General features: G+C 40.3%; 1 protein-coding gene across 3 annotated transcripts in view; it reads left to right on the top strand.

Annotated features, from left to right (window-relative positions):
* Phtf2 (putative homeodomain transcription factor 2) overlaps nucleotides 1-16,074 on the top strand; it is a 115,698-nt gene extending 99,624 nt beyond the window's left edge. For all 3 annotated transcript variants that reach the window (XM_031380068.1, XM_031380067.1, XM_031380066.1), the window contains 8 exons: nucleotides 1-129; nucleotides 1,910-2,182; nucleotides 2,370-2,501; nucleotides 3,909-3,995; nucleotides 9,107-9,262; nucleotides 10,720-10,815; nucleotides 12,912-13,037; nucleotides 13,632-16,074. In XM_031380068.1, coding sequence (XP_031235928.1) covers nucleotides 1-129; nucleotides 1,910-2,182; nucleotides 2,370-2,501; nucleotides 3,909-3,995; nucleotides 9,107-9,262; nucleotides 10,720-10,815; nucleotides 12,912-13,037; nucleotides 13,632-13,652 — 1,020 coding nt within the window. In that variant the 3' untranslated portion in view covers nucleotides 13,653-16,074. The remainder of the gene's footprint in view (nucleotides 130-1,909; nucleotides 2,183-2,369; nucleotides 2,502-3,908; nucleotides 3,996-9,106; nucleotides 9,263-10,719; nucleotides 10,816-12,911; nucleotides 13,038-13,631) is intronic.
* Nucleotides 16,075-26,956: the final 10,882 nt, after the last annotated feature.

The raw sequence follows: 26,956 nt of genomic DNA, 5'->3' as shown, positions 1-26,956 counted from the left end.
AGTCATTTGCCCTGGCTTCATAGTTCCCACCCAGGATTAGAAAAGATCAGTGCTATAGTATGGGAAGGCAATGACTGTAAGAAAGCAGACATGTCTGTACTGGAAATCAGTGGAATGATAATGAACAGAGTAAGTTCTCAGTTTCTGCTCTTCAGGTAGAGGTAAAATCATTGGCTGTCAATGGATGAACTAAATGCTAATAACCTGTGTACTTCTTTTTTTTTCTTACTGAAAAATTGTTATCTTTTCTTTTAACCCCATTAAAAAAGTAATTTGCTAACAGACCCTTCCATAATTTGAAGGGACAGTGGGTGTGTGGTTTGCATGTGTCACAGCTTACTTGTGGAAGACAGACTTTCTGTATTCTGTTCTGTTCTTCCACCTTTGCGTGCATCCTGCGGATCACTCTCAGATTACCAGGCCTACGGAACTAGTGTTTCTATTGACCTGGAATAGATGCCACAATGCCATTTTTCTCCTTTCTTCTTTTTTCTTCAATGGATAAGATTGTGTGTGTGTGTGTATGTGTGTGTGTGTCTGTACATAACTTCATTTTGTTAAAACCACTATGTGTGTATGTATGTGTGAATTAGCATCAAAAACTCAAGCAAGAAATCTGTATTGTGCTTCCTTACTTAGACATGAAGTACAGTGCATAGAGTGGGTACACCACAGTGGTTGAAGTTTGGTACAAACACTATGGACTTGGCATTTGTTTCATTTTCCATTGAATTTTTTTTTAATTACCTCTTTCATTATTTTTTCCTTTTTTCTCTAGTTCACTACACATAATCTGATCTGGAGTTTAAATTTTCTACAGTCTTTTATTCTAATAGGACTTTTATCATTTTAATAAGACTTTGTGTAGGACAGGAATTAAATAATTGCATCTAGAGATTAGCAGATTCTATATTACGGTTCTCGCTGTGAACAATTAAAACCAGTCGCCAAAGAGCTTGGGAACTTGAGAAGATTTGTAGTTTAAATAACTGTAAGATAACTTAGTCGGATTGATTGATTTAGTGTGTGTTTAAAAGTCAGCTCTATGATAATTCAGCTTTACCAATCTAGCATATTTAAAACTTTATTCTTAGCCGGGCGGTGGTGGCGCACACCTTTAATCCCAGCACTTGGGAGGCAGAGGCAGGCAGATTTCTGAGTTCGAGGCCAGCCTGCCCTACAGAGTGAGTTGCAGGACAGCCAGGGCTACACAGAGAAACCCTGTCTCGAAAAAAACAAACAAACAAAAAAAGAACTTTATTCTTTCCATACTTAGTATCTTTTACTTTATTATACCCTCCTTATCTTTTCTCCTCCTACTTAATCTCTTCTCTTTTATTTATATCTTATTAAATGATATTAGGGAGGTATTTATTTGCATGCTGAATCCAGAATAAAAATACAAGTTAGAGACTTACCGAATATTTATAACTTTTTAAAATTACATTTTTGTTTAATAGTTTTGGGTCCGGGATGCATGTGTCACAGTGTGCTGCTTAAGGTCGGAAGCAGCGTCCTTCCTGCGTGGTCCTGGGGTCATACTCAGGTTGTCAGGCTTTGACGATGGGCATCTTGATCTGCTGAGCCGTTGCTAGCTCCTGAATCTTTTCTTGAATGAATTGGGTTTAATTTACGATATGATCTCAATAGTCTAATATTAATATTTGTAGGTATTTCTAACTTTTAAAATAATATGTATAGATTTCTAAGTATCTAAGATCGAACTTCCTTTCATATCTACTAATGAATTGGAGATCTTACAATTAATGTATAATAGACTGGTTTTATAATGTATTAAATTAAAAGAAATTAAAATCTTATTATAAAAAGCAAAGATCCTTAGGAATTTGTTTTACTTTAAATTTATTTATGTGTGTTTTCCTTTGTCCTCCTGTCCCTGCTTTTTCAGGTGAACAACCATGTACCAGGCATAGGGTACCAGATATTTGGAAATGCCATCTCCCTAATCCTGGGCTTAACCCCATTTGTTTTCCGACTGTCACAAGCAACAGACTTGGAGCAACTCACAGCCCATTCTGCTTCAGAACTTTACGTGATTGCATTTGGCTCTAACGAAGATTTCATAGTTCTTTCCATGGTCCTGATAAGTTTTGTGGTTCGTGTATCTCTTGTATGGATCTTCTTTTTTTTGCTGTGTGTAGCAGAAAGAACATATAAACAAGTGAGTATGATATGAAGAATATTAGTTTACCCTTTTCGTAGCACTCAAGGTATTTTTTTAGGTATTTTAATATTTCACTAACTACTTTGATGTAATTATTTTTGTTTCCCTTTTGTATTAAGTCATAACAATTCATATAGTGCCAGTTGTTTTTTATACAAAAATATTCATCTTAATCTTTTTGTAGCGATTACTCTTTGCAAAACTCTTTGGACATTTGACATCTGCAAGGAGAGCTCGGAAATCTGAGGTCCCTCATTTCCGGTTGAAGAAAGTACAGAATATAAAGATGTGGCTATCTCTCCGTTCCTATCTCAAGGTAGAATGCTACTGAGACATGATCTCTTAACATACTGCATTTCCCAGGAGTTACAATTTCTTGTCTATATGTATGGGTTGCATGTTAGAGTCAGCTTCTCACTCAAAGGCTGGCCTAAGGATTTTGTTTCTTCTTAGAATAGTACCACAAACCAGCAGAGGGAGCCCACTACTTAAAAAAACGAATCGAGGACTCTAACCAGCAAGACCTACTACTTTTTAAAATAACTGTGCATAGCTGTTTCACATGCTGCTCCTTCCTTTGATCTTTTAAATAATCTTGCTGTTTGAGGAAATAAAGTGTGAAAACTTCAGGCCCTAGGAAAAGGCAGACACTTGAAATAATTGAACCTTTTTTTTTCTGGAGATTCCATTTTTATAGTAAATAGCAGTGAGTTTTTATTATATATGGAGTATTCAGGCAAGTTCAGGATGTTTATCCTTGCAACTTCTCTTGTTTTCTGGCATTCAGTGTATCCTTTCTGCATCTAGAATATATCTGAAATCTGTTAACATTTTTCTTTCCATGTCCACCTCCCTAATTGAAATCATTAGTCATCTCTATTGGCTCATTAAAGCTGCTGCTTAACTGGTTTTCCAGCATTAACGTTTCTCCCCTCTATTACTGTCTTCAGCCTGCCAGGAGAGAGAGTTTAAATCTGAGATATGATCATAGGATCCTTACACCTTTCTGGAATTTCGCCTATTCTTGGATAAAGAACAGAACCGTAACATGTTCTGGCTGCTGTTTGTGATCTAGGCATTGCTCTTCTTCCTGTCATTCTTGGCTTACTCTAGAACATTTTCCTCTCTCAGCCTTCTGTCTTCATTAGTTCTATAAATGCATTGTGAGCCTCTGCTTTCCACCTTTTTTGTCTAGGACAGTGTTGTGTACCTGTCCTTGTTCTGTACGTGATGGAAATGCCACTTCCTTAGGAAGCTCTTCAGGCACATACTTTTAACCCCCAAATCTAAATTTGTTTCTCTAACATTGACTCCAGTGGGTAGATTTCCTTCACAGCACTGTGAAGCTTATCATGTGTTTCCGAGCCTATGAGTTTAGTATTTCACTCTCTAGCTAGTCCTGTGGAGGGAGAGATTGTACGAGTTTTGTTCCCTGCTGGATTCCTAGCACCTAGCACAGTGCTTTGTTTTGGCCATTATTCAAGAAACAATTGTTGAATAAGTGATGATAGTGTTGGATAAGACGTTACACTAATGTCTGTGCTGTGCAGGCACCACATCAACAGGATTGTAAAATTATAAGGAAACTAACACAATTCATCTGGCGGGCTAGAGATGGTCTCAGTATTATGAGGTGTGACCAGCTGTGACACCTTAACTGAAAACATGGACGTTATGTGCCATTTAGTAAATATATCTAAAGGCATTTTCCCTTCCCTGCTAGCGCCGAGGCCCTCAGCGATCTGTGGATGTCATTGTCTCATCGGCCTTCTTATTGACAATCTCAGTTGTGTTTATCTGCTGTGCTCAGGTAAGTCAACGTGCTACATGGAGACAGTTCCTAAAAATGGTTTCTGGTTTTACTTCACATCTGATATCATTCCTCTTTTTGAGTGAAGTGTGTTTTGATGGATTCGTCTCCCCCTTGTCTCCTTACTGCCCGCTACTTCTGAACTTCCCTGGGAAACCCTCTCCTACCAGCCCCAATCTCATTCATTTTTCATGGCTTGTGTGTGCTTGTGTGTACACCTGCTCCTATTCTGGTGCCCATGGAGGTCAGAAGAGGACATTATATCCCTTGGGACTAGAGTTATAGACATCTGTCAATCTTGTAGGTGTTGGGAACCAAACCTGTGTCCTTTGCAAGGGCAGTAAATGCTCTTAACCACTGAATTGCCACCCTAGACCCTTAGACACTTTGAAACAGATGTTTTGTAACTTTTTTTCTGCAGAACAAGAAATTACATCTTATTTTTCTCTAAATGTTAAATAATAGGCATGCCTATTAAAATAACATACACTGAGTTATTTTTGTCTAGAATCACTGTGGATTTGTTCGTATCTCCTATATTCAGTAGTTACAAAATTACTCCAGCCATCAATTTCCTCATGTCTGATATTAATTAAAAAGCTTTCTTCTCCCTGAACCATTACTCTGATTTGACTGCTATATCTCTGAGAAAGAATTCTCAGTGGTCATGTGCTTTACAAGCACAGTCTGTGCTATGAAAGATGGTGTAGACGTCTACCTCAGATGTGACAGATTACTCCTGCTTTAAAACACCAATAGTGCTTATATATATTATATACATACACGTCTATGTGGATATTCTTAATATATGAATTCACAAGACATTAAACATCAAAAAGTAAGAGAAAGCTCGAAAACGAGAGCAATTATGTATATGTATTAGTCTTGTGACAACCCTAGGGTAAGAGGGTGATGTTTATTGTCAGTCCTAGTGTTCTCTAAGTAAGCGGTAGCCAACATGAGGTTAGGAATTGGTGCCCTGAAGAGCATCTCTCTATAACTATACCATAAAATCAGAACCCTCAAGCCTACAGCCTTGATTAAAGGTAGGTAATTGTGTGCCTGTCAAACAGGCAGTCAGCAAAAAAATATATAATTATACGTTTGCCCTTACTTTAGGGTTAGGGTTCAACTTGGCACTTCATATGTCATTGCAAACTTCCCATGTCAAGATGTTAATATAAAAACTGATTCTTAGCTTATGGATACAGAGCAGAAGTAAACCCAACACTGCCCTGGAGGTTAACTTTAACCTAGATCCAACAGAATTTACAAGACTCAAAAACATGAAGAAAAATTCAGTGTGAGTCAGCAGATCAATAAACAGCAGGATTCTTTGCCAACACTGTCAGATAATAGACTAAACAGATAGGAACCAAGTTTGTTTAGAATGATTAAAGGCAAATAGCACTGTAAGAAAAGAAAACAGAGTTTTACAAGAACCAGTAATACCTCTGAGAAATAAATACAAAAACAAAAACAGTTCTTGACATTTCAATCAAAAAATGAAAACAAGGGTTAAAACACACGTTTAGTGAACTGCGTTATTGAAGTAATGCTCTATAACCCAGGATAGAGATGGAAAATGCAGAAAGATACTGAGATGTGTGACAGCTCAGCCCTAGTCTAACAGGAATTCTAGGAGGAAAGGGGAGAACTCACTATTTCAGAGACCATGACTGAAGTCTTTTAGAATTAATGAAGTTCTTTTAATGTCTACGGAAAGTCTGAAACTTTCCTGTGTACTGGGCCACAAAATAGTTACCAGTTAGAGTATAACAACACATGCCTCACCTGGGAAATTGAGGCAGGAAGGTCTGGAGTCAAGAGGCTGGCAAAGCTGTCTCAAGAAAACAAAACACCCAGATGACACATAATTAGCTATATATAATCAAGACAAAAACAGATAGCAATGAGGAAATTTATATATTAAGAAAATTTCAAAGAACATTTATATTTTAAAAAAAATTTAAAACAATATTAAGCTGCTTTATTGGCACAATTGAAAATTTTGAATTCTCAATTACAGGTGTTACCACAACTCCCGAATTTTTATGTGGGTTCTAGGAGTACAAAATCAGATCCTCACACTTTGAGGACAAGCAGTTTGCCATCTCCACAGCGCCATCTTAGCTCATTTTATAGCATAACCTTGAGAGCAGGACCAGAGAGAGTGTAAAAAGGGGAACCTCTTAGATAGAAAGTCCTTCAACTTCAGCAAAGCATGAAATAGTACAGTGATGGTGAGCCATGGCCAAGGTGGTTTATCCCCACAGTGCAGGCGTCTTTAACTTCAGAGTATCCATTAATATAGTTTCATGCATATAGGTTAAGTTATTAAACTTCATTTGCAAAATGAAGAGAAAACATGCAGTTATTTAAATAGATGTAGAAAAGAAATTATAATTTTTCAGCAGACTCTTAAATAAGAATTTCTATTTTTTACTTTTACCAGTATTATTAATCATACAAAATAATGGGTTTCACTGTGACACTTTACTATGATAGTATACATGTATATATGTATACTGACCGGTCAATCTTCGGTCCTCAGAAAATGGTTCAGATCACAGTCACATGCAGTTAAACAGGTGTTTTGGTTTGTTTTTTGGTTTTGTTTGTTTGGTTGGTTGGTTGGTTGGTTTTTCGAGACAGGGTTTCTCTGTGTAGTCCTGGCTGTCCTGGAACTCACTCAGTAGACCAGGCTGGCCTCGAACTCAGAAATCCGCCTGCCTCTGCCTCCCAAGTGCTGGGATTAAAGGCATTTGATACCACACTGTGCCTTTTTTTTTTTTTTTTTTGATACCTTTTTTTTTTATATTTCAAATGTTATCCCCTTTCCTAGTTTCCCCTCTGGAAACCCCCTATCCCATGCCTCATCCCCCAACTTCTATGAGGGTGCTCCCCTCCCTCCCACCTCACTGCCCTGGCATTCCCCTACACTGGGGCATCCAGCCTTCACAGGACTAAGGGCCTGTCCTTCCATTGATGCCCAACAAGGCTATCCTCTGCTACATGTGTGGCTGGAGCCGTGGGTCCCTCTTTGTGTTCTCTTTGGTTGGTGGTTTAGTCCCTGGGAGCTCTGGGTGGTCTGGTTGGTTGATATTGTTGTTCTTCTTATGGGGTTGCTAACCTCTTCAGCTCCTTCAATCCTTCCACTAACTCCTCCATTGGGGTCCCTGTGCTCAGTCCAAAGGTTGGCTGCAAGCATCCGCATCTGTATTGATCAGGTTACTGTCAGCAAGCACTTCTTGGCATCAGCAACAGTGTCTGGGTTTGGTGACTGTATATGGAATGGATCTGCAGGTGGGGCAGTCTGTCCCTGGATGGCCTTTCCTTCAGTCTCTGCTCCACACTTTATCCCTGTATTTCCTTTAGACAGGAGTAATTCTGGATTAAAAAATTAGAGATGAGTGGGTGGCCCCATCCCCCACACCCTGCTTTTTTTTTTTTTTTAAGTTTGGTAAGCTTTCTGGAATTCATCAGGAAGCACAGAGGCAAGACAGTCCAGAGCTTTGAGGGACAACTTGCCTGACTAGAGACCAGAATTACTTCCAAGATACAGGAAAACTATGCCATTAATAGAGAAATGGAATGTCCAATGGATGAAGTAGAGTACTACAAATCCATGCAAGATACGTGATATAGTATCATCATGTATCAAGGCTTAAAGGATAGGGAAGTGAAATGATACTGAAGTAAACGAAAGTATTTCATTTTTGAGAATAAATTCTAGATAGAAAAAAGATTGAAATATAAGCAACAATTTTAACTTCAGTCACAAATAAAAAGTCTGGGCTGCAAAGGGCACCATCCATGACAAAACAGAATCTAGGAAAGCACTGGCCAAACACGATGACATCAGTGGTAATGTTACAAGTCTTATCTTCTCAAGGCAGTAAGAAAAGCATCCTAATTGGGAAAAGTTATAAAATATAAAAAGATAACTCAGAGAGAAACACAGTGGCCACCAAGAGTGTGGAGCATTATTTTCTTGCCCAAGTTCAGGGAAAGTTAAGATTAAGGTAATGAAAGTAGAGTGCATTTTATACCCACAGAGTGGCAAATATCAAGAAGTTGGGCAGGCATAAACAAAACCGAGTGTAGACAGAGTGCATTTGAGAGATGGCTGAATATACAGGATTCCACTGTGTGGAGATAAATATGTTCTGTTGTACAAAGTTGAGGAAGGGCCTACCTATGAGCTAGTAGTTTTATCCTGCAGATTAATACCTAAAGGAAGCCTTGCAGACATGGGCAAGGGTACACAGTGCTGCTGATAAAGACACTGACAACATGAATGCTACTTTTTGGAGCAGACCAAATTAATTATACAAGTTAAAATGAACTAATTTAAATTTGAATGTTTCAATATTGGTAAGTCTTAGAAACAAGGCTCAGTGGAATCAGAAATAAACTGAAACTGGCAATATGGCCCAGGGGGCAAGAGTACTTGCTTCTAAGCCTGAGGGTCTGAGTTAAGTTCCCAAACCAACATGGTGGATGGAGAGAGCTCAGTCCTGAGGGCTGTCATGATCATTGCACATGCATGCGTTGTGACATGTGCACGTGTCTCATTCCTTCCCTCCAGGAGAGTTAACAGATGAATATGAGAAAGAAAGTAAATTGGATATAATGTTGGGTGCTGTGATACTTATAAAGTAGCATAGTTTAAAGATGATTGTTGAAGGTTGATGGCCTGGCACCATGACACAGTGGTAGAACACTTCTATAGCCTACAGAAAGTTCTGGGTGTGTTGTGTCCTCAGTAATAGGAAAGGAGAAATACAACCACAGGATGAATAATTTTTCTAAATTATTAAAAGCCTGTATGGAAAAGGTTAAACACAAAATTTACCTTGAGATAGAGTGTTGGTTCAGAAATCAAGGACAAAAAAAATCTGAAGGTTTTAACTGAATTTGAAATTTTTTTATATCTTAGGTACATACTGTAAAATTAAGATTCAAAAAAGCTGATAGAACCCATAGCTGTTGGTTATATTAGTTTTCATACTTCATGGCAAATACGTTTTAAAAACAACACTTACATTTGAAATAAACTCTCCTGCGCACACTGCTGCTTCACAGTGTTTCTCCTGCCTCCTTGCCAGCTGCTCCACGTGCATGAGATCTTCCTTGACTGTCACTATAACTGGGAGCTGGTGATCTGGTGCATCTCCTTAACACTCTTCCTCCTGAGGTTTGTCACTCTTGGATCAGAAACCAGCAAAAAATACAGCAATACCTCAATATTACTTACGGAACAGGTGAGTTCGTCATAAGCTAATCTCTAGTCTGCGGGACAGCTTGCCAGGCTCAGGTCTCTCCTGTCATGTGAATTTTGGTATCCAACTCAGGTCATCAGTTTTGGTATGAACATCTTTCCCCTTTAGCCGTCTGACAGCCCATGTATATACTATCTTAAAACAGTTTTGCTTATATTTTTCAGCAGCATATTTTTTATTTGATTAAGGTCATTTGTGCTATGAAGCTAAACTTAAATTTTGATAGTACACAGCCATTTTTCACTGTTTCTGCCTTGATTCAAAATTCAAATATAATCTGCTGTTTTTATGTTCTATTTTCTTTTGGCAGGAAGAAAGTAATATTATAAAAATGATAGATTTTAAAACATTAGTGGGACACGATGGCTTTGCAGTGTAACAACCACATTAGATTACGTTTAAATTTTTATTCAACAGAGAATAAAGCATAGTAATTTTGGTAATTGATTTTATTTTATTTGAGTTTGCTAACTATTTCCTCTTGTTATTTCATAAGACTTGTACAAAAGAAATGTTTGCTGATGAGCCTGCTTGAATGTTTTAGTTAGGAAGAGCTCGTATTTTAAATATTCAGTAATCTTGATTAGATGACGAGGGGAGTCACCACTAGAGCTAATTATCTCTGACAGTCACTGGGTCTCATGGAGCTAGACAGACAGATGAACCACCTCCCTCAAATTGATTGTGAAGCTGATGGCTTCTCGGCCTGCAGGCTCCTCCTATACCTCCTGTCCAGTTCTCCCTGTATACTCACTATCCGGTGTTGCTTTATACATGGTTTGGGTTTGCTTCATGTGACTTCTGCCCTTGACGTTAGAAGCGGTCTAGATCATAGCACCTAGAACTTCTGGCAGATACATTGTTAGTCCCACCAGTCCATACATTGACTGTTGTTTTCGTTGGAGTTATGGTGGGTCGGGTGGGTAAGCATACTGTCAAAGAGGCTTGGAGTTACAGCCTTTTCACAGATGGGAACTGAACTGGGCAGGTCCCCCAAAAGTATCTATTAGGGAGTAGATAATAAAGATATATAAGTGTTTTTTTATCACTTTCATAATAAAAAAAAATCATGAACCAATTTGGTGAGTTTATTCTGTTGCCATTCATTCTCTAAACTGATCTGACCCTAAGAATACAATGTTTACCTCTTTAACTTTTAAGTTTTCTTACTGTAAAATCAGTTTAAGATTTGGAATGTATAATAATGGTTAGGTATTACATTCATTTGTAATATTAACTCAGAGATCCACTATAAATACTGTGCTTACCATCTTTCAGATCTTTTTAAGAATGTGTATTTAAGATCTGAGGTTATAACTCATTGGTAAAGTAATTGTATAGCATGCATGAAGCCCTGAGTTTAGTCCCCAATACTGTAACTGAAAAACATATGTTATCATTTTAAATGATTTTGCCTATGGGGCTTTTTTATATAAAAGATAAACCTCTACTTGAAAATGGAGAAGAAACCTAACAAAAAGGAGGAGCTGACCCTTGTGAATAATGTTTTAAAGCTGGCTACAAAACTACTGAAGGTAAGACCTGTGGAGGGTATGCTGTGCTACCATGAGTCGTAGTCTCTCTTTGTCTGCCTTCTGTCTACCTAAGTGGCTTCAAATGACATTCAAGCACATGTACACAGTTTTGTTTTGTTCTCATTGTTCAAGTAGCCCAAATAATTCATTTGAAAAGTATGTGAAGGCATTTCCAAATATTCAGGGTACTGTAGATGTGGAGGAGTTTCTGCTGTGTTTACTTGTTTGACTCTTCATATAATCTATTCCATCTTAGGGAAACATTTCACAGAAGAAGGCTAGATGTTAACTCAGAAGTTCTTTCATTTTGTATTTCATAAAGCAGTATTCTACGTGACCCAAGTTAGCTTAAAAATCAATGGTAGTCATAGTTATATGTACATGTATATGTCATTGGTATTTAATTTGAAAATTATTTTTTGATAAATCAAAGACTATAGTCTTTTATGTATGATGCTATAATATCCTTAGGAATTAGAATTTTTTTCTATTAATTTTGCAACAGGGTCTTTCTGTGTAGATCTGACTTGCTCAGTATTAGCTGTGTTTAGGTGACTTCAAACTTGTGGCAACTTCCTGTTTCAGTCTCCTGAGTGCTGGGATTACAGTGTGCTACCATGCCTGGCGCTCGGGATAACAAAATGAGACTTTCACCATTGCTTTTTGGTATTGCTTTTCTTTGTTAAAACAAAAATATATTCAAGAATCTCAATTTCTGTAACTAATAGAGTATACTACTTAAGAGTTTTAAATTTTTAGAGAACGGAATGAAATTAGTTGTGATCCAGTAATAGGGTTAGTCCACTGTCAACTAAAGTATTGATTGGTTATAAACTGTACGTCACAGGAAGTTGGACATCAAAAGGATTCAGAGGAGGTAGGAAAGTGGATAATAAAATAGATAATTGTTGATTGCTTTCTTTAAAAATTTTTCCTTTAAAAAGATCTTACAACAGGTGTTAAAGTAGAGAACACAGACACATCTCCCCCCCCCCTTTTTTTTTTTGGCCAAAAAGACACCTTGAATTGATGGTTTTCTGTTTGCTTAATCTTTTGTATTGGGTATCTTCAGGTGTTGGGCTCTGGCTGACAGCAGGAACTATTAAACTGAAACGTAGAGACAGTCACAATGCTTGATCTGCTTTTGGTCCAATCCAGAACTTAGCCTTACTGTGACTTGGCCCCTCCCTCCCACTTTCCATGGCCCAGGACTCTGCAGCCCATCCCCCTCCCTGTTAGTACTGCCCTCCATGAGACCTATGTCTCTTACTTGAGAATCTGGCACACAGAACTTAAACCTTCATGCTTCTGGAGTTATTGCTCTTTATCTTCCATACTGTGCGCTGTCCCTGCTCAAGATCCTTTAGTGTCAGCTTATAGAAAGCAGCTCTCAAAGTCAGGGTACCGCCTTGTGTTTGGATCTGACAGGGCCCAGCAGCTGGTAGCACCTCTGCTCTGGCTCTCAGGAGTGCCTTGCTTAAGTCCCGCCTTTGTAAGCCTTGGCCACTGGTCTCTGGTGAAGGACCTCATTGTTGTATTATTTGCATGTTTACTAAACTATATAAAGTCTTTCAGTTCTAGGAGTGAATTTTGTCTTCCCAGAGCCAGCATGCTGCCTGGCATATAATAGACCTTTTAATATTTGAATCATCCAATCAATTAGCAAATTGTATATTTGAAGATAATTAACTCAAATAAGAGTTTTTATTCAAATATTAATATTATCAGAAGACTTGGCTAATGATACTAGCAATTCTACAAGAGCCGTATTCTCTTTTAGATTCTACTCCAGCTCTCATCTCTAAACATGCTCTTCTAATTTCCTATAGCTAGTGTGTCAGCACTCTACTAGGCATTCATTCATAACAAGAATTGGAGCTACAGATTAATAAAACTATTTTAAAGGAAGTCACTTTAAAAAATAAAACCACTATTAAAATTTACTTATCTCAAGCTTAAATAAGCTTGTCCTTTCTTAAAGTATCCATAATTTCTAACATTTGGATTGTAATTTTCTAACTCTTTTGGATAGTGAGGATTTAACTTAACTGGAAATTGGTCTAGGACTAAGGCTAACATTTCGTCTCTTCTTCTAGGAATTGGACAGCCCCTTTAGGTTGTATGGGCTCACGATGAACCCCCTGCTGTATAACATCACCCAGGTGGTCATCCTCTCCGCTGTTTCCGGGGTCATCAGTGACTTGCTTGGATTTAATTTAAAGGTAACAGCCTGTAAGCTTTGTTTTATTTTCTTTAACCCTGTCACTCTTTTGAGATTTCATATGCACAATACAGTCGTTTTGGCAAGTTTGTATACAGTTAGTAACGTTGGCTTCACATTTAACTTCAGGGACTTTATATGTTATGGATTCTCATAGTAATAGAACTTGTAATTTGGAATAGAACCGTTATATGTAGGGTGTGTGTGTGTGTGTGTGTGTGTTTTCATGTTCTAGGGTAAGTAAGGAACTATTTTTTCCTCATTAATTGAAACTAATTCTAATGATTCAACAACAAAGAAAAGTCATATTCTTTTGTTGGCCAAAAATATATTATTATATAGTAGTGGATACATATTCCAATACATGAACAAATAAATGTTAGTAGAAATAGTGTATTAAATAAGTAGTAGATGTATGTTGACATTTCTCAGTAAAAGCAAAGGAGAAATCTGACTTTCACCACTATGCTTCAGATGAGTTCTTAAACACCGAAGGATAATGGAGTTGCAGGCCCTGCAAGTGGTATATAAAGATAACTGTAGTAAGACGTAAACACCCATGTCAATAACAATCTTGACTTGTAATTTTTTATAGCTGTGGAAGATCAAATCATGACAGTTGAGAGAAACAGGGATGTAGCCGGGTTGCCAGAACATGAGCGCTGACGGAGCTGTCTGGAAGCAGTCGGTGGCTGTGCTCCAGGAGTCTGCTGGGAAAGAAGTGTTTACATCAGACTCTATTGTGCAATTCTTATATTTATTTTACTTGTTCACTGGTTTTGTTTTGTTATGTGTGTGTTTGTTTTCTTTCTTTTTTTCTTTTTAAACATTTAGTCTGTTTTAAGCATTGAAGTTTTTCGTTGTTGAAAGGGTGGCAAAACTGATACAGATACCTAAGATCCTGGTAATTGTTAACATAATTGACAAATTGTGAAAACAGAAGCCATTGCTAAGCACTATTTCTTCATCAATGCCGTGAACTTGCCTTACTTGAGGAAAACTTCTTTAACTCTGAAATAGTGCATTGGTCTCAGCTAAACACATTTTCTTTGGTAAACCAGGATCCACTCAGGATCGCTCTTGAAATCCATCAGAACAGTACCGGGATCTAGACGGATTAAGCTGCAGTTGAAGCACCCTTCAGTATTAATATATGGTATTATAGAACAGGTCAACAAGTGCTCTTTGATAATAAAACTCTTAATGGAGCAATAATTGTAAATGGTTACCATACTGTAAAATATTTTGATAAAAATTAATTAGTAATAAATGTATTTATTTAAAACACTGAGCTGTTTGCACAGCTCCAACTGTGCATGCTCAAAATGTGCACTTTTTAAAATGGTTTCTTTTGGTGTATATCTTTCTGTGGGTATGTTACAGTGTACTAGGGCATAATATGGTATCCTTTTGAGTGAGGTCTGTCCTCATCTCACAAGTGAAGTGCCTACTGTTATTGCTACAGTGTGTTACGTTTACTCAAAAGAATTTCCCATGGTACACTATAGCATATGCTGTTCCTACCACACTTAGATTCAATATTCAAAGCTTAAGAATAAAATTATCTGATTGCTAGTTATAAAATTTCCACATTTTCCAAAAGGACAGCTTCAGCCTACCAGTTCTAGCCTCCAAATTTAATCTGGTGCACTCTTCCCCTGGCTCCATTACATAAGGGCTATTTTTAGATGCTTTTAACATGGAAAGCTAGCTGCTCTTCCCTTCAGTAACTTGTCAAGTGTCTGGTGGGAGCTTATCATGTTTCCCATTGGTAAATAGGGCAGATGTGATAGTCCCTACATCGGGCCTCGATTCTAAGTTGTTACCTTTGTACAATCAGTAGTGTTTTAATAATTATGTGAAACAAAATGTTTCTGTGATTGAATTGTTTTGTTTTGTTTAAGCCAAGCATTTGGTTTCTAAAACAAAGAAATTATTTGAAACAATCTAGGATTTTCTTGGTGCAAAGTCATATTGAATATATTCATATTCTTAGCATATTTTAAAGTCTTTAAAATAATTAATTGTAAATAATTTATTTGGTTGGTGCAGTTCTAAATCCCAAATCACTCCTAAAATCAGGATGTATAGAGACCAGAGCCATGTGGTAAGTGTTGCTCTTCCATTCCCTTGAGCAGCCTCAGTTACGCCTCACTGGAGAGTACTCTCTGGATAGGAGGCAGCAGACAGCATTGTGTTCCATCTGCCTGCGTTCTAATATGTCCAATAATGACCAAAGTGCATTCTGAGGGATTTTCAAGGAATGTATTACTGGAGCTTTAAGAACATACTTAGTTTCTCATGTGAAGAATGAAGCTTTGTCTGATATGTTTTTTCCCTCCTATTGTCTAATGTTGAGGTTGTTTTTAGGCTATATTTTATAAACTTTTTCAAAATAAGGTACATACCTATACAGAACTTAACATTTTGCACAGAGTATATCAAATATATTTTGAGAATAAAAAGTACAGCATGAGTTCTGTTAGGAATAAAGTGAGATTATTGTATCTTTAAAAAACTTATTTCAGATTGGAAGTATTTTTGAGAAAAGTAGCTGAGTATACTGACTTAGGAAAATGCTTGCTTTAGGTTACAGTTGTGTTTGACGTAGCGTTGGGTGGACTGTACAGTATACCTGTCAGAACATGATGTATTGGTCGTGCGTTTAATGTGGGCAGCAGTAGAATACTAAAAGGAAAATGTGCTAAGCAGCTTCATAGTGTTCACAGAACCATTGCAGAGTAGTAAGTGACATCCCTGCCTTTAAGTATACCATGAATGTAAGAGATGAAATTGTAACATATCACATCATAGAGAAAAAGCAACTCAGAGGTAGAACTATGGCAGACGCTGTGTGCTGTTTCTTTGCTGCGTGATTTTAAAAGTTTGAACAGCAAGTTTAAAATAAAACATTCTATGACTGACTCGTGTGTGTTGTTTTAAGTTACACATGTGGGTTGATTTTTGTACTTACTGTAATATAAGCTGTAGTTACATCCTTTAGACAAGGGTGGTAAAAATAAAGTTTTAACTGTACCTCAACACGTTGTATTTTGTTCAAGTCCTGATAACATGGTAGGGTAACCATGTATATACCAGGATGCTTGTACCTGGGTGACACTTGTCCTTTTGTATTGGAATGTAAAAAACTGACTGTGGCCTGGGATGTTGAAGTTCAGTTAGCAGGACAGTGATATTTTTAAACAGACAATTTTGCCACCATGAATCATGCTAAGAGATTATAGCCAACAAGGTAAACATTCACATACTTGTTGCCTGATGGACACAGGTGGTACTCAAACTAATGAGGGATTGTCAAGTCTACTTTCAAACTTACGCTTACTTAGAGCTAACCCTTTTAAGGGCTCGTTGTTAAGGATTAGCCATGTGGTTAGCACTTCCGTCGTCCACTCTACTACATTCCCACCTTTCTCCTGCCACCCCACAAAGACTCACAAATGCTCACTGCGTTGCTGTGCACACTCCACCCCTTCATCATAGCACATACTTTCTGGGGAAACTAGGAGATGGCTCGGAGTGTTTCTTCTGCTCTCATATAGCCCTCAACATAACAGCCCCGTATCAGACAGACACCAAGTAAGAGTGTCCCTAAGCCAGTGTAACATTATACCCACAATAGCATGGGATTCCATAGATTGGAGGCCCAGCCCTCCAGGGTTCCTGTCACTTCAGAACCAAGCCAAGCTCAGAGGTAGGATGTCTGCTTGAGAAACGGATTCTGGGGCTGGAGAGATGGCTCAGCCATTAAAGGCTAGGCTCACAACCAAAAATATGAGAAACGGGTTCCAGCAATGCTCTCCTCTGGTTCACTTAGTTTGTTTAAGCAGTTCCTAAAACCCAGGCAACGTTTTCTAAAAAGAATATGAGGAAGATTGAAGACGAGGGAAGAGGGCAAGGAGCACTGGCACTCTCTGAGGTACACCCACCTTCTAGGACCCTCCTCCTCCTCCTCCTCTTCCTCCTTAGAAACCCATGAAATTCTCTAAATTCTGCAGTCAAATGCTGTATGGGAGCTTCACCACATGATCACATCATCAGTGTGATCTGTTAATTCCCTTTCTGGCCCCTTATCTTTGTAGACCATGAAATGGGGTTGAAAGCTTATGTATAATTGTGGGTTGGTCTTTGTAAGGAGTAGATGAATAGGTTGAGTCAAAAACCTTTAGACACTGCCTCATGCAAAGGCCTCATTAGACCAACAAGATAGGTTAGACCACAGGCCACAAAGATAGGTTACACCTGTCCACAGTTCCATAGATAATGACAGAACCCATACTATGGCTCATGCTCCCATCCAGGTATCATTCGTGGTGGCATCTTGACTAACCACAACACTTAACCATAGGAAAATATTCTGGGAAAAAACAAAGAAACAGAATAAACCTACCTGCCTGTATTCCTAGTGAGCCCATGTGTAAACTAACCAACTTCAGAAGACCTTGCCATGTGCCCTGCTAAGAACAACATGGCCTCTCACTTTGCGCCTTTCTGGTTTAATGTTTAAGCATGTAATGGGTTTCAATTGTGGCACTTTGAAACATACTTTAGTTCACCCCCCTTCACTACCCTCCCCAATCTCTGATGGTCTCACCTATCGGCTGTGAATGGGAATACTCGACTTTGGGAGCTATTAGAAGAGTTTGTGTGAACACAGGCTAAATACTTAGCACAGTAGTTGGTAGAAGGATGGTTGTGTAGAGAGACACTCTTCTTCCGCTTTCTCAACAAGACAAGTAGTGGCCTGGGGTCAGTTAACAAAAACTCCAAGATAAACCGATAAGTGTTTAGATGTCAAATATCCCTGCCAATTTAAAGTCATGCTCATCTACATGATAGAGATGAGGTCTTTCACAAGAAACCACCATTTAATTACTTTTCTTTCTGAGGATGGAACTTGAAATTGTGCTAAGCAAAATAGCTCAAATGTTACATGCTTTCGTGTGAAATCTAGGTTTGAGAATATGTGTTTATATATGTAATATACACTATAGGACGTGAACTACAAAGGGGACTGTGAGAATGTAGGAAGCTATCTAAAGCAGGCGGAACAGCTGAAAGCAGAAGAGAGTACTGTTTGTGGGGAGAAGGGGACCAGCAAGATCGCAGTGGATAACAGTGAGAAGGGCGGGTGAGCGAGAACACATAATGACATACATACACGAACACCACACAAAACCCATTGCTTTGCCAACCAGAAAGTGTTTAAAATAGGGAGAGAAAATCCCTGTGTGCTAATAATAAAACCGCCATCGTTCTGGAAAAAAAAAATCTAAGCCTACATTACCCTCTGCTGTTAACCAAACGGAGCTTGTTTTTGTAGTTACTACTTACCAAGGGTCTTAGTGTTTTCATTGCTGTGGAGACACACTGTGGCCAGGAACTCTTAAGGGACCACATTTAGTTGGGGTTGGCTTAGCAGGAAGCTTGGCAGCATCCAGGCAGACACAGTACTGGAGAAGGAGCTGAGAGTTCTACACCTTGTTGCAAAGGTGAACAGAAGACTAACTTACAGGCAGCTAGGATGAGGGTATTAAAGCCCATGCCCACAATGACACCCCTACACCAACAAGGCCATTCCTTGGGCCAAACATGCACACCATCACACCAAACTTTGCCAGCCTGTGCTGATTTCCCCTTATTTCTAGCTGATGGGTTGATGGTTGGGGCCTGGTCCTATAGCAGCCCACCTTTGTGGCATATGGTATGCTATTGGACTTGTTGATGGCGGCTTGCAGACAAAGCAGGGGCTCTTACTACAGAACTGAGTTCGTGTCAACTATCAGAGCACAATGTCAACAGGCAGAGCAGCCAGGAAAGCTGAGACCAAGGGAAGCTATGAGTTAGGTCAGATCATAAAGCAGAAAGGAGAAGGGAGAGATGGGAGCAGAGCAGTGAGCACAAATGGAAGGTCTGTTAATAGGCTGTGCTGTTCCATCCTTAAAGCTAGTCCTAGATGTTTGTAGCTGAGACCTGCATCTCATGCAGGTGTCTCCATTTGTTCCCGAAATCAACACACCCTTATCTCCTAGAGTAAGCAAAGTGAATTTCACCTGAAAAGGCTTCAGGCAAATGGTTGCTCAGCCTTAAGTCTTCCCCTTTCTAATTAGCTCTTCACACCTTTTCCCTCCTTTAGAGGCAAGTGTTGTTGCTATCTGTACCATCTAGACAGTGTGGATTCTACACTTTGAATAAAGCCTCACCTCCTGTGACTAGAACTCAAAGCCAAATGTTCTCCTTTTTGATGCCACTCAACAACATATCGAAAAACGCATCTAAAATCTATCTGCTTGGCTCTGCTTTCCTTTTGTCTTTAATGTTAAGTCCAACTCTCAACTCTTTTAACTACATGACTGCCTATAGTTACGAATAAATATTCATGACAGGTTTTCAAGAGGCCGGGGGGGGGGGGGTTATGTTTTAAACTTAGTCAAATCTTGCAAGTTTTTAATGAGTTATGTGTGTAAGAGAATTTCTATTTTTCCCAACGTTGGTATTAGGGGAAGTGCTTTATGGTAAAGCAGAGTGGCTTCCGAGTGCTCTGACCAGTTTTGTGCTCTTCTTGAGATCTGTACCCAGTGTTTTATTTGCAGGTGTATTGGTTCCATTTTCCTTGAAAGTGTAGACTGTACGTGAACATATCTTCTGCTTCCTAATCATCACCACCCTCTTGCTGTCAGTCCGTTGGTGCTGAGAGATTGTTATGGATTCTACTGTGGTGAACAGGATGATCTGCCATCACTACCTTCAGGTTCAGGGGGACCTACTCCCCAGAGAGCATCACAGCCACCCTTGTTGAGTGTTAAGCTCCCTTTTGGGATGATGGAGCCAGGAGGGTCATGGACCCTCTCACCTGATTATCCAAGCAGCCCTCCCAACCAGCTGTATACAGTATTCTAATTTGTATATGGCCTCCGAGCCTCTAGGAAGGGCTAGAGGATATAGGTAGGAAAAGTTCAGGAAATGCCAGTCTCTACAGCCATGGGGGAGTCATGCATCTTGGGTGCAGAGCTTCTAGTGTGGCTGCTGCTTGTTAAATTCACCCAGGTTCCACCTACATCCTCTTACCCATTGCTCTGTAAGTAAGCCTCATACACTCATTGGAGCCCCAGAGTGAACTCAGGTAGAATGGAGCTTTGGTTTGCCATTGGGACTATAGGAAGAGGGAGTAGACATTCTTTATGCCTTTTGCAGGGAAGGAATTTTAGCAACATAGTTTGGGGAAAGATTTTAACATAAGAGACCAGCCTAATAAAATAAGATAAAGAGATCAAGTCATTTGGGATGTCCAGTTTTATAGCTTTCCATACATACCATTGATGCTTTTCTAGCATGCTAGCCACTGAGCTAGGTGCTAAATATGCAGAAGTTAAAATTTAAAAGTCCCTTCTTTCATTTAATGTGGAGGCCAACACAGCCATACACAGAATTGAATGCCAAAATAATTTAGGATATCTTCTACTGGATGAGACTCAGTGGAATGGGACTTTCTAAGCACAATTTCAACAAGTAGATCGCCCGGCTCTGTTTTGTAACTCCTTATCTCCCTCTGAGGGTCAGATTGCCTTTGGGGAGCTAGGCTGGAGGAGAAGCGCAAATCCCTGAAGATATCACCACAGGCAAGTGTCAATTTGGGAGTCTGGTAGACTGGATGTTTTCTTTCCACTGCTACCCTAGTAACCAATTATGCAATGCTTGCTGTGCCCTCCCTCCAAGCTGGAGTTTTGTAGCAAGCACCAGCTGTGTTTGCACCTGCAGCTCACGTTCTGCTCTTGGTTGGTATTAGACACCCGTGCTTTGTCCTGTTTGCAACAGCTTAAACCAAAGCCTAAGAGTGAACGGAACCACTTCACAACACCGAGGAAAGAATTGACAAAGACAGTAGACCACCCAAAGACCTTCCAGGCTAATGGAACGAACAGCTTGTTAAATGGCTGTAGTTCCAGAAATGACCTAAGAAGTCTGTACGATCTTCATGAATTCCACTGACACTTCCCATGGACGTTTTTTTAAGAATCCTAAAATCCACATGGAAGCACAGAAGAGTCTAAGTGGCCAAAGCAATCCTGAGCAAAAAGAACAGTGCTGAGGGTTCCTGATACCTGGTTTCAAGTCATAATGCAGAGCCGTTGTAGCCAAACCAGCATGGCAGTAGCGCATGGTAGAGACTGGTGAACGCCAAAGGAGACCCAGAAGTCAGTTCACACAGCTATAACCACTGCTAAAGTTTTGACAAAGATGCCAAAACGTGCATTGGAGAAAAGATATGTGGGTCTCCCTGCTCTCGTGGATGGTGGCTGCGAGAGTCCACAGGGGCAGTGGGAGCAGAGACGTTGAGTGGGGTTGGAAACTCAGTGAGTACATATGTAGTACAGCAAATAAACCACACTGGACCCAGAGTCAGTAGGAGATCAAATTTACTTAGGGTGATTGAAGGCTTATAAAGTTTTGGGGGGCTGAGGATAGGGACATCCAGGATGAGCAAAGGTCATTGGCTGGGAGCTTAGGGTACCTGGAATGCCTCATTAGCAAGGGGGAACATTTCAGGAATCTCAGGTGCTGCCTGAACAGGTTTTGACAGAGAAAGGAAATTGGAGATATAAACTAATTCAGGCTACGTGACATTCCTCAGGTAGAGGCAAGTGTGGGGGCTTAGATTCTGCAGACAAGGTCAAAGAAGGAGAAAATCTGCTAAGGGAGCCTTCCTTAGTGTGCCTTAGTGAGCCCAGAGGACATCTGGTCATGGTGGACTTTGACCTTAATTAACAGAGTTTTCCCACACACATATAAACTGTATATATGATGTAAAAATAGAAATTTTATTGCTTAGTGGAAGAAGGGCATAAGGGGTGAATGTGGCCACATATATCATGAGCTATACTTGAATGAAAATGTCTTAATGGAATTTACTTTGTAAATAAAAATGTAAAAATTTAAATGCCAAAGAAAATTGCTAAAAATAGAAATATAAGGCTTTAGGTAGAATCACTTGGATTAACTATTATAGAAAAAAAAATTTTTTAAATGGAACTCTACATTTGTGTTTAAGCCAGCCCACAACAACCCAAAGTGCCTGGTTTGTTTTAGGATTGGAGAATTTGCAGCCTCTACTAACGCAGTGTCTCTAGTAGTTCTCGATACAGCTAACCAACCTCTCTCAGTGCAAGTCAAATTACTATTCTTTCGGTTGCTCTAAACCCTGATGGAAACACTTCATGTACGGCATTGAATTGCTGGGAGGCAATTGCAAGGATTCGTGTGTGTGTGTGTGTGTGTGTGTGTGTGTGTGTGTGTGTGTGTGTGTGTGTGGTGTCAGGGTGGGGCACATAGTTTCTCTGCCTTTAAAAAACTGTCCTGATTAAAGGGAACTTTGGTGAGCGGCAGGTAATCTAGAGTAGACATTTTCCTCCTCACCACGGCCCCTCATGTTAGCAAATTAGGTTCCCCTCCCAGCTGATCCCAAATGAGCTGTGCTTTGTTCATGCTTTTAAACAGAGCCTGCTGTCCACATGTGACTCCCTTCAGTTACAGGTATTCATAGTTCCTTGAAGCCAGTCTGTCTACCCCCCTCCCCCATTTCATCCTCTGACCAGGCAGGAGGAACCTGAGTGAATCTCATTAATGGGTCTTTATTTAAAACCCATCCCATTGATCTACCCAGCTCTAAAGCCCTTGTGATTGTCTCTGAATTGCTTCCAGGCTTGCCTCCTTCTCAACAGTGAACCCCAAGGCTGGCTGATGGTGTCCTGGACCGCTTGCCCTTCATCTTCCCTCTGTGTTCTAGTTCCTAGCAGGTATGAGATCGAAGGCCACCTTCCCAGACAGTGACAGCACTTTTGCTCTTGGCTATTTAAAGATTGTTTCATTTGATCCTTTGTTTCCAACTTACTTTATCATCTTTAAACAGATTGCAAAACTCTAGGTCTGCTTGTAATTTAAACCCACCCTGTGCTCTCTCTAATGGCATCGAGCATTAACGGAGCTAGGGCATAAGACACTGTTTATTTGAGCCTAGGTCTGTGTGCTCTAAATCATACAGGGTGGGTATTTAGCAAAGGTGCTCACTGAAGGGAGGATAATAGAAAAACCAAGATGGGATTTTGTAGACTAATTAAGACCTCTGTAACAGACTCTAAGCCTGTTTATAAGAATGACCCAGAAACCTTAAAAACACCCACTTTATCCTTTGAGTGGCTCCAGGGGCATGGCCCTGACTGGCAAGTGAATGATGAAATGACAGAACAGACACACAGGAAGCTGGGATTGGGTGGGTTGGGCTCTGCTGGAGGAACCTCGGCACCATCGAAGCCAGTTTATTTCAGAGTTGAGCAGAGGCAGATGAACAAGAAGCGGGGCTTAGGGTGTGCAGCTGGATCAAGGAGCAGGCTTAGTTCATCAGGCATCTCTGTGGGGGAACAGCCTGCAAGAGGTAAAGTTCTGAGGGAGGAAAGCTGTGGCAGCCTTTTTCTACCCACAGTCAACATTTGCACTCAGTTCCAAGGAAGGCTTTGCCAGCCCTCTAAGTTGGAGGCTATAGGCTCCTTGATAGAGCTATGTCTTTGTCAACGACACTTCTCAGAAGCAAAATCCCCACACACGGCTATGCTCAAGCAACATATTTACAATATTTGCCAAAGTTTAAAATAATTCCACCCAAGCCATTTTGTTGTTGTTCTGGAAAACATAGTTTTCATAAAAATATTTATATGAACATGTAGCTGGTTTCTCTTACCACCATAACTAAATCTTTAAATGCTTTTTCAGATTAATTTTAAACATGGTAGATGTTGATCCAGGATAGGCCACACAAGCTCTTTGGGTTCTTCAGTAATTTTTGTGGGCTGGGGGTTGGGAACAGAGGAGACACAGACACAGCTCATTTCTCAAAGTATTTGTCACATAAGCATGAGGACCTGTATTCAGGTCCCTGGCACCAAGTAAACAGCTGAGCTAACCCACTGAAATTTCAGTCTAGGTAACAGGGACTGATTGATTGATGGAGTTTTCTAGCCAGCCAACTAGCCAGTCAGTGAGTGCCTTCGTCTCATAAAATAGAAGTGATTAAGGAAGACACCCAACATCCCTGTCTGGCTTTAATGTACACACACACACACACACACACACACACACACAGAGTAAATTTTTCTTTTTTTTTTTTTTTCTTTTGAGTGGAAAGGTTTCTGAGATCAATTGGTCTCCTTTCAGCGGCTTGAACTGAAAGGTTGGGCGATCTTGATGTCGCAAACACCCACAAATACCAAAAGCAAGACACATAGCCAGAGAGGAGGAGGGCATAGCCAGAGAGGAGGAGGGCATCCAGATACAGCAAAAGCTAAGCAGCCATTGGCTCTCGGCATAAGAAGCGCACCACTAACTAATGTTCCCGCTGCTATGTGGACATTCATGGGGCATAGCTATGACTCCTTGTCTTTGGGATCTTTGAGGTAATACTAAAAATATTTTATTTAGGGAAAAAATTCAAAATGAGAAATGAAGGCACGGTGAGGCTTATGGGGAAACAGTTTGGGAGTATGGAAAGCAGAAGCTGTTTAAAATCTGGCTGTGTTTGTGACATGGAAGCTGCTCTACAGGGCTTCAGGTCTGGGTGGCTCAGCAAAAGGATCTTAGCTATGTTTTCTGTGGTTGTTTTCATTATACTGGTTGTTTTATTGACGCCAACATTTGAAGAACTTGGACTTCCTCTTGCCTCAATATTTAATCTGAGCCAGCGGGCCCCGCCCCTTTTCCCCCACCCCCCGGATTTATTTTCTTCACTTTTATAAAATGAGAGTCAGAAAACATCCCAGGCCTTTGCTTCCATGTCAAAGGAACTTCTGCTTTATTAGCATGAGCACAAAACAGCAAGTGTTCTCATTGGCTGGAAAGCCAATCCAGGCTGGCACAGACTCTGCTGTAACTGGACGCAGAGTATGGCCTCCGTGTTCCCTTCCCTTTTCTTTCTGTGGTCTGCCTGCTCCAGCCAGGAGCTCTGTTGCTCTCAGCCAAGCTTTTCCCATTCATCTGAGAAACATGTCCTTCTCCGACCAAGTAAAATAGGCCTCAAGCTCACGTGGGCTTTTGAGCTCATAAGCTCAGAGCGACAGGCACTCTGTCTAGCACACACAGGTCCAATTCTTTTGGGATTCTTGGTGTGAGCCAGGCATGGTAACCTGTGCCTGGAGGGGAGGCTGAAGTAGGAGGACCATTACAAGTCTAAGGCCAGTCTGGGCTTACACCAGGCTGAACAATGTAAGAAGCTGTCTCAAAATTAAAATTAATTTTTTAAAAAAGACTTTTATTGGCTTTATTTAGTGGTGTGTTTATTCTCTGACTCAATGATCGTAACTATGGTCACAAGACACCAAGACTGGCCAACAAGAACTGGAATTTACTGTCCCATCAGAATTGGAGGCGAACAGATAGGCAATTAGTGGACAAAAGGATACCATAAGAACTGTGGCCTGTACCTGGGAGAAGCCATAGCACAAAGTCACTCTGCCTGTGACCTCTTCAAGATCTGGAAGACATGGCCACCGGGCTAGTGCAGCATTGTTAAGAGTCTGACATTTCCTTCTGAGTTCCCCAAATCCCTTCCTAGGAACCGTTTAATCTTTTTCCATTAGCTTTCAGATCTTTCATCTGCATGGCTAAAGCCTCATTTTCAGCCTGAGTCCCCCACCAGCTTTTGTTATGGCAAGAATAGAGGAACAGAGCCCACTGAACCGAGAGCACTCCCTCCAGCATTTCCAATCCCGCCACCACAGCGCATCTCTCTCTTCAATTCTGAATCTTTCCTGCCTGACTTCTCTGTAACCCTGAGGTAAAACCGAGATGTGGGATCAGAGCTGATATAAAAAGACTACAAATGGCTAAAAAGACAAAGAGGATGGCTTGGTGGGGGATCCTCACTGGATTTAATCTTTAGCTGAACAGTCCTAGCTGGCCTCCTTGGGAGTACAGAGTGAAGTGAAGTCTAGGCAAAGGGTTTGCTCACTGAGCTGAAATACTCCTGCCCCAAAGGCTCATCCTTCTCTTCCTGGAGCCTCGACCTTCTGAAAAGCTCACCCCACCAATACATTTGAGGCTCGTTCTTGTTCTTGTCTCTTCCAAAAGGACAGAATACAAATGTGGAGCCTGAATCTGTTTACACTGAAAAGGAATCTCTGTTGCCACTAAAGTCATTGTTTCAGAAAGCAGCTTGTCACCTGCCTGTTGGGTTTAAGTCGGTATTAACAGAATGAAAAGCAGCAAGCCAAGTAGCTATTATGCCCTAGAATATTCAAGCAGAGAGATTTGCATTTAGAATTAAGTGGTGAGGTGCCCTGCATCTCCTGTAGATCTAGAGAAAGGCCATAGTTCAGCAAGGGAGAGCCTTGCTCATTCCCTATGTGCCAAAAAACAGTGGCTGCAGGAGAGAGAAGAAAATTAAGTCTCTGCAGTCCTTGGCTCCAGAGACCAAAGCCCATGTGTTTAATTGCCTTTGTTCTCCTCCTTTCTATTGTTCCAGATTTCTGCACTACGTTTGTTCCCTTCCCATCATGAAAATAATGTTTACAATGAACATTGTGTCACTGGTAATCTCTCAGATGGCAGAGGCCTGGGCGACCACAATTCCCCTGCTACCTTGGTTTACACAGGGAAACTCTGTCAACTACTAATGCAGAATGATAATAATTTTTAAAATGTTACATCAACACCAGCTTGTAGAAGTTCTAAGTCTGTATCAATTTATGGTCAGGAAAGTTACACCTAACTGAACAGGGCTGGCTAGTTACCAGAAAACGTCTTGGCTTGAATCAGGGTCTGGATATTCTGACTCTGTCCTGACTCAGTTCCTGGGGGGTGATTTATGCATGAGCACTCTAAGGCTCTGAAGAGGAGCCATGTGTGTGTGGGGGGGGG

The sequence above is a fragment of the Mastomys coucha genome, unplaced genomic scaffold, assembly GCF_008632895.1.
Source record: "Mastomys coucha isolate ucsf_1 unplaced genomic scaffold, UCSF_Mcou_1 pScaffold19, whole genome shotgun sequence".
Classification (NCBI taxonomy): Eukaryota; Metazoa; Chordata; class Mammalia; order Rodentia; family Muridae; genus Mastomys; species Mastomys coucha.
The sequence above is the reverse complement of the archived record's forward strand: the minus strand, read 5'-3'. Positions and strand labels throughout refer to the sequence as shown.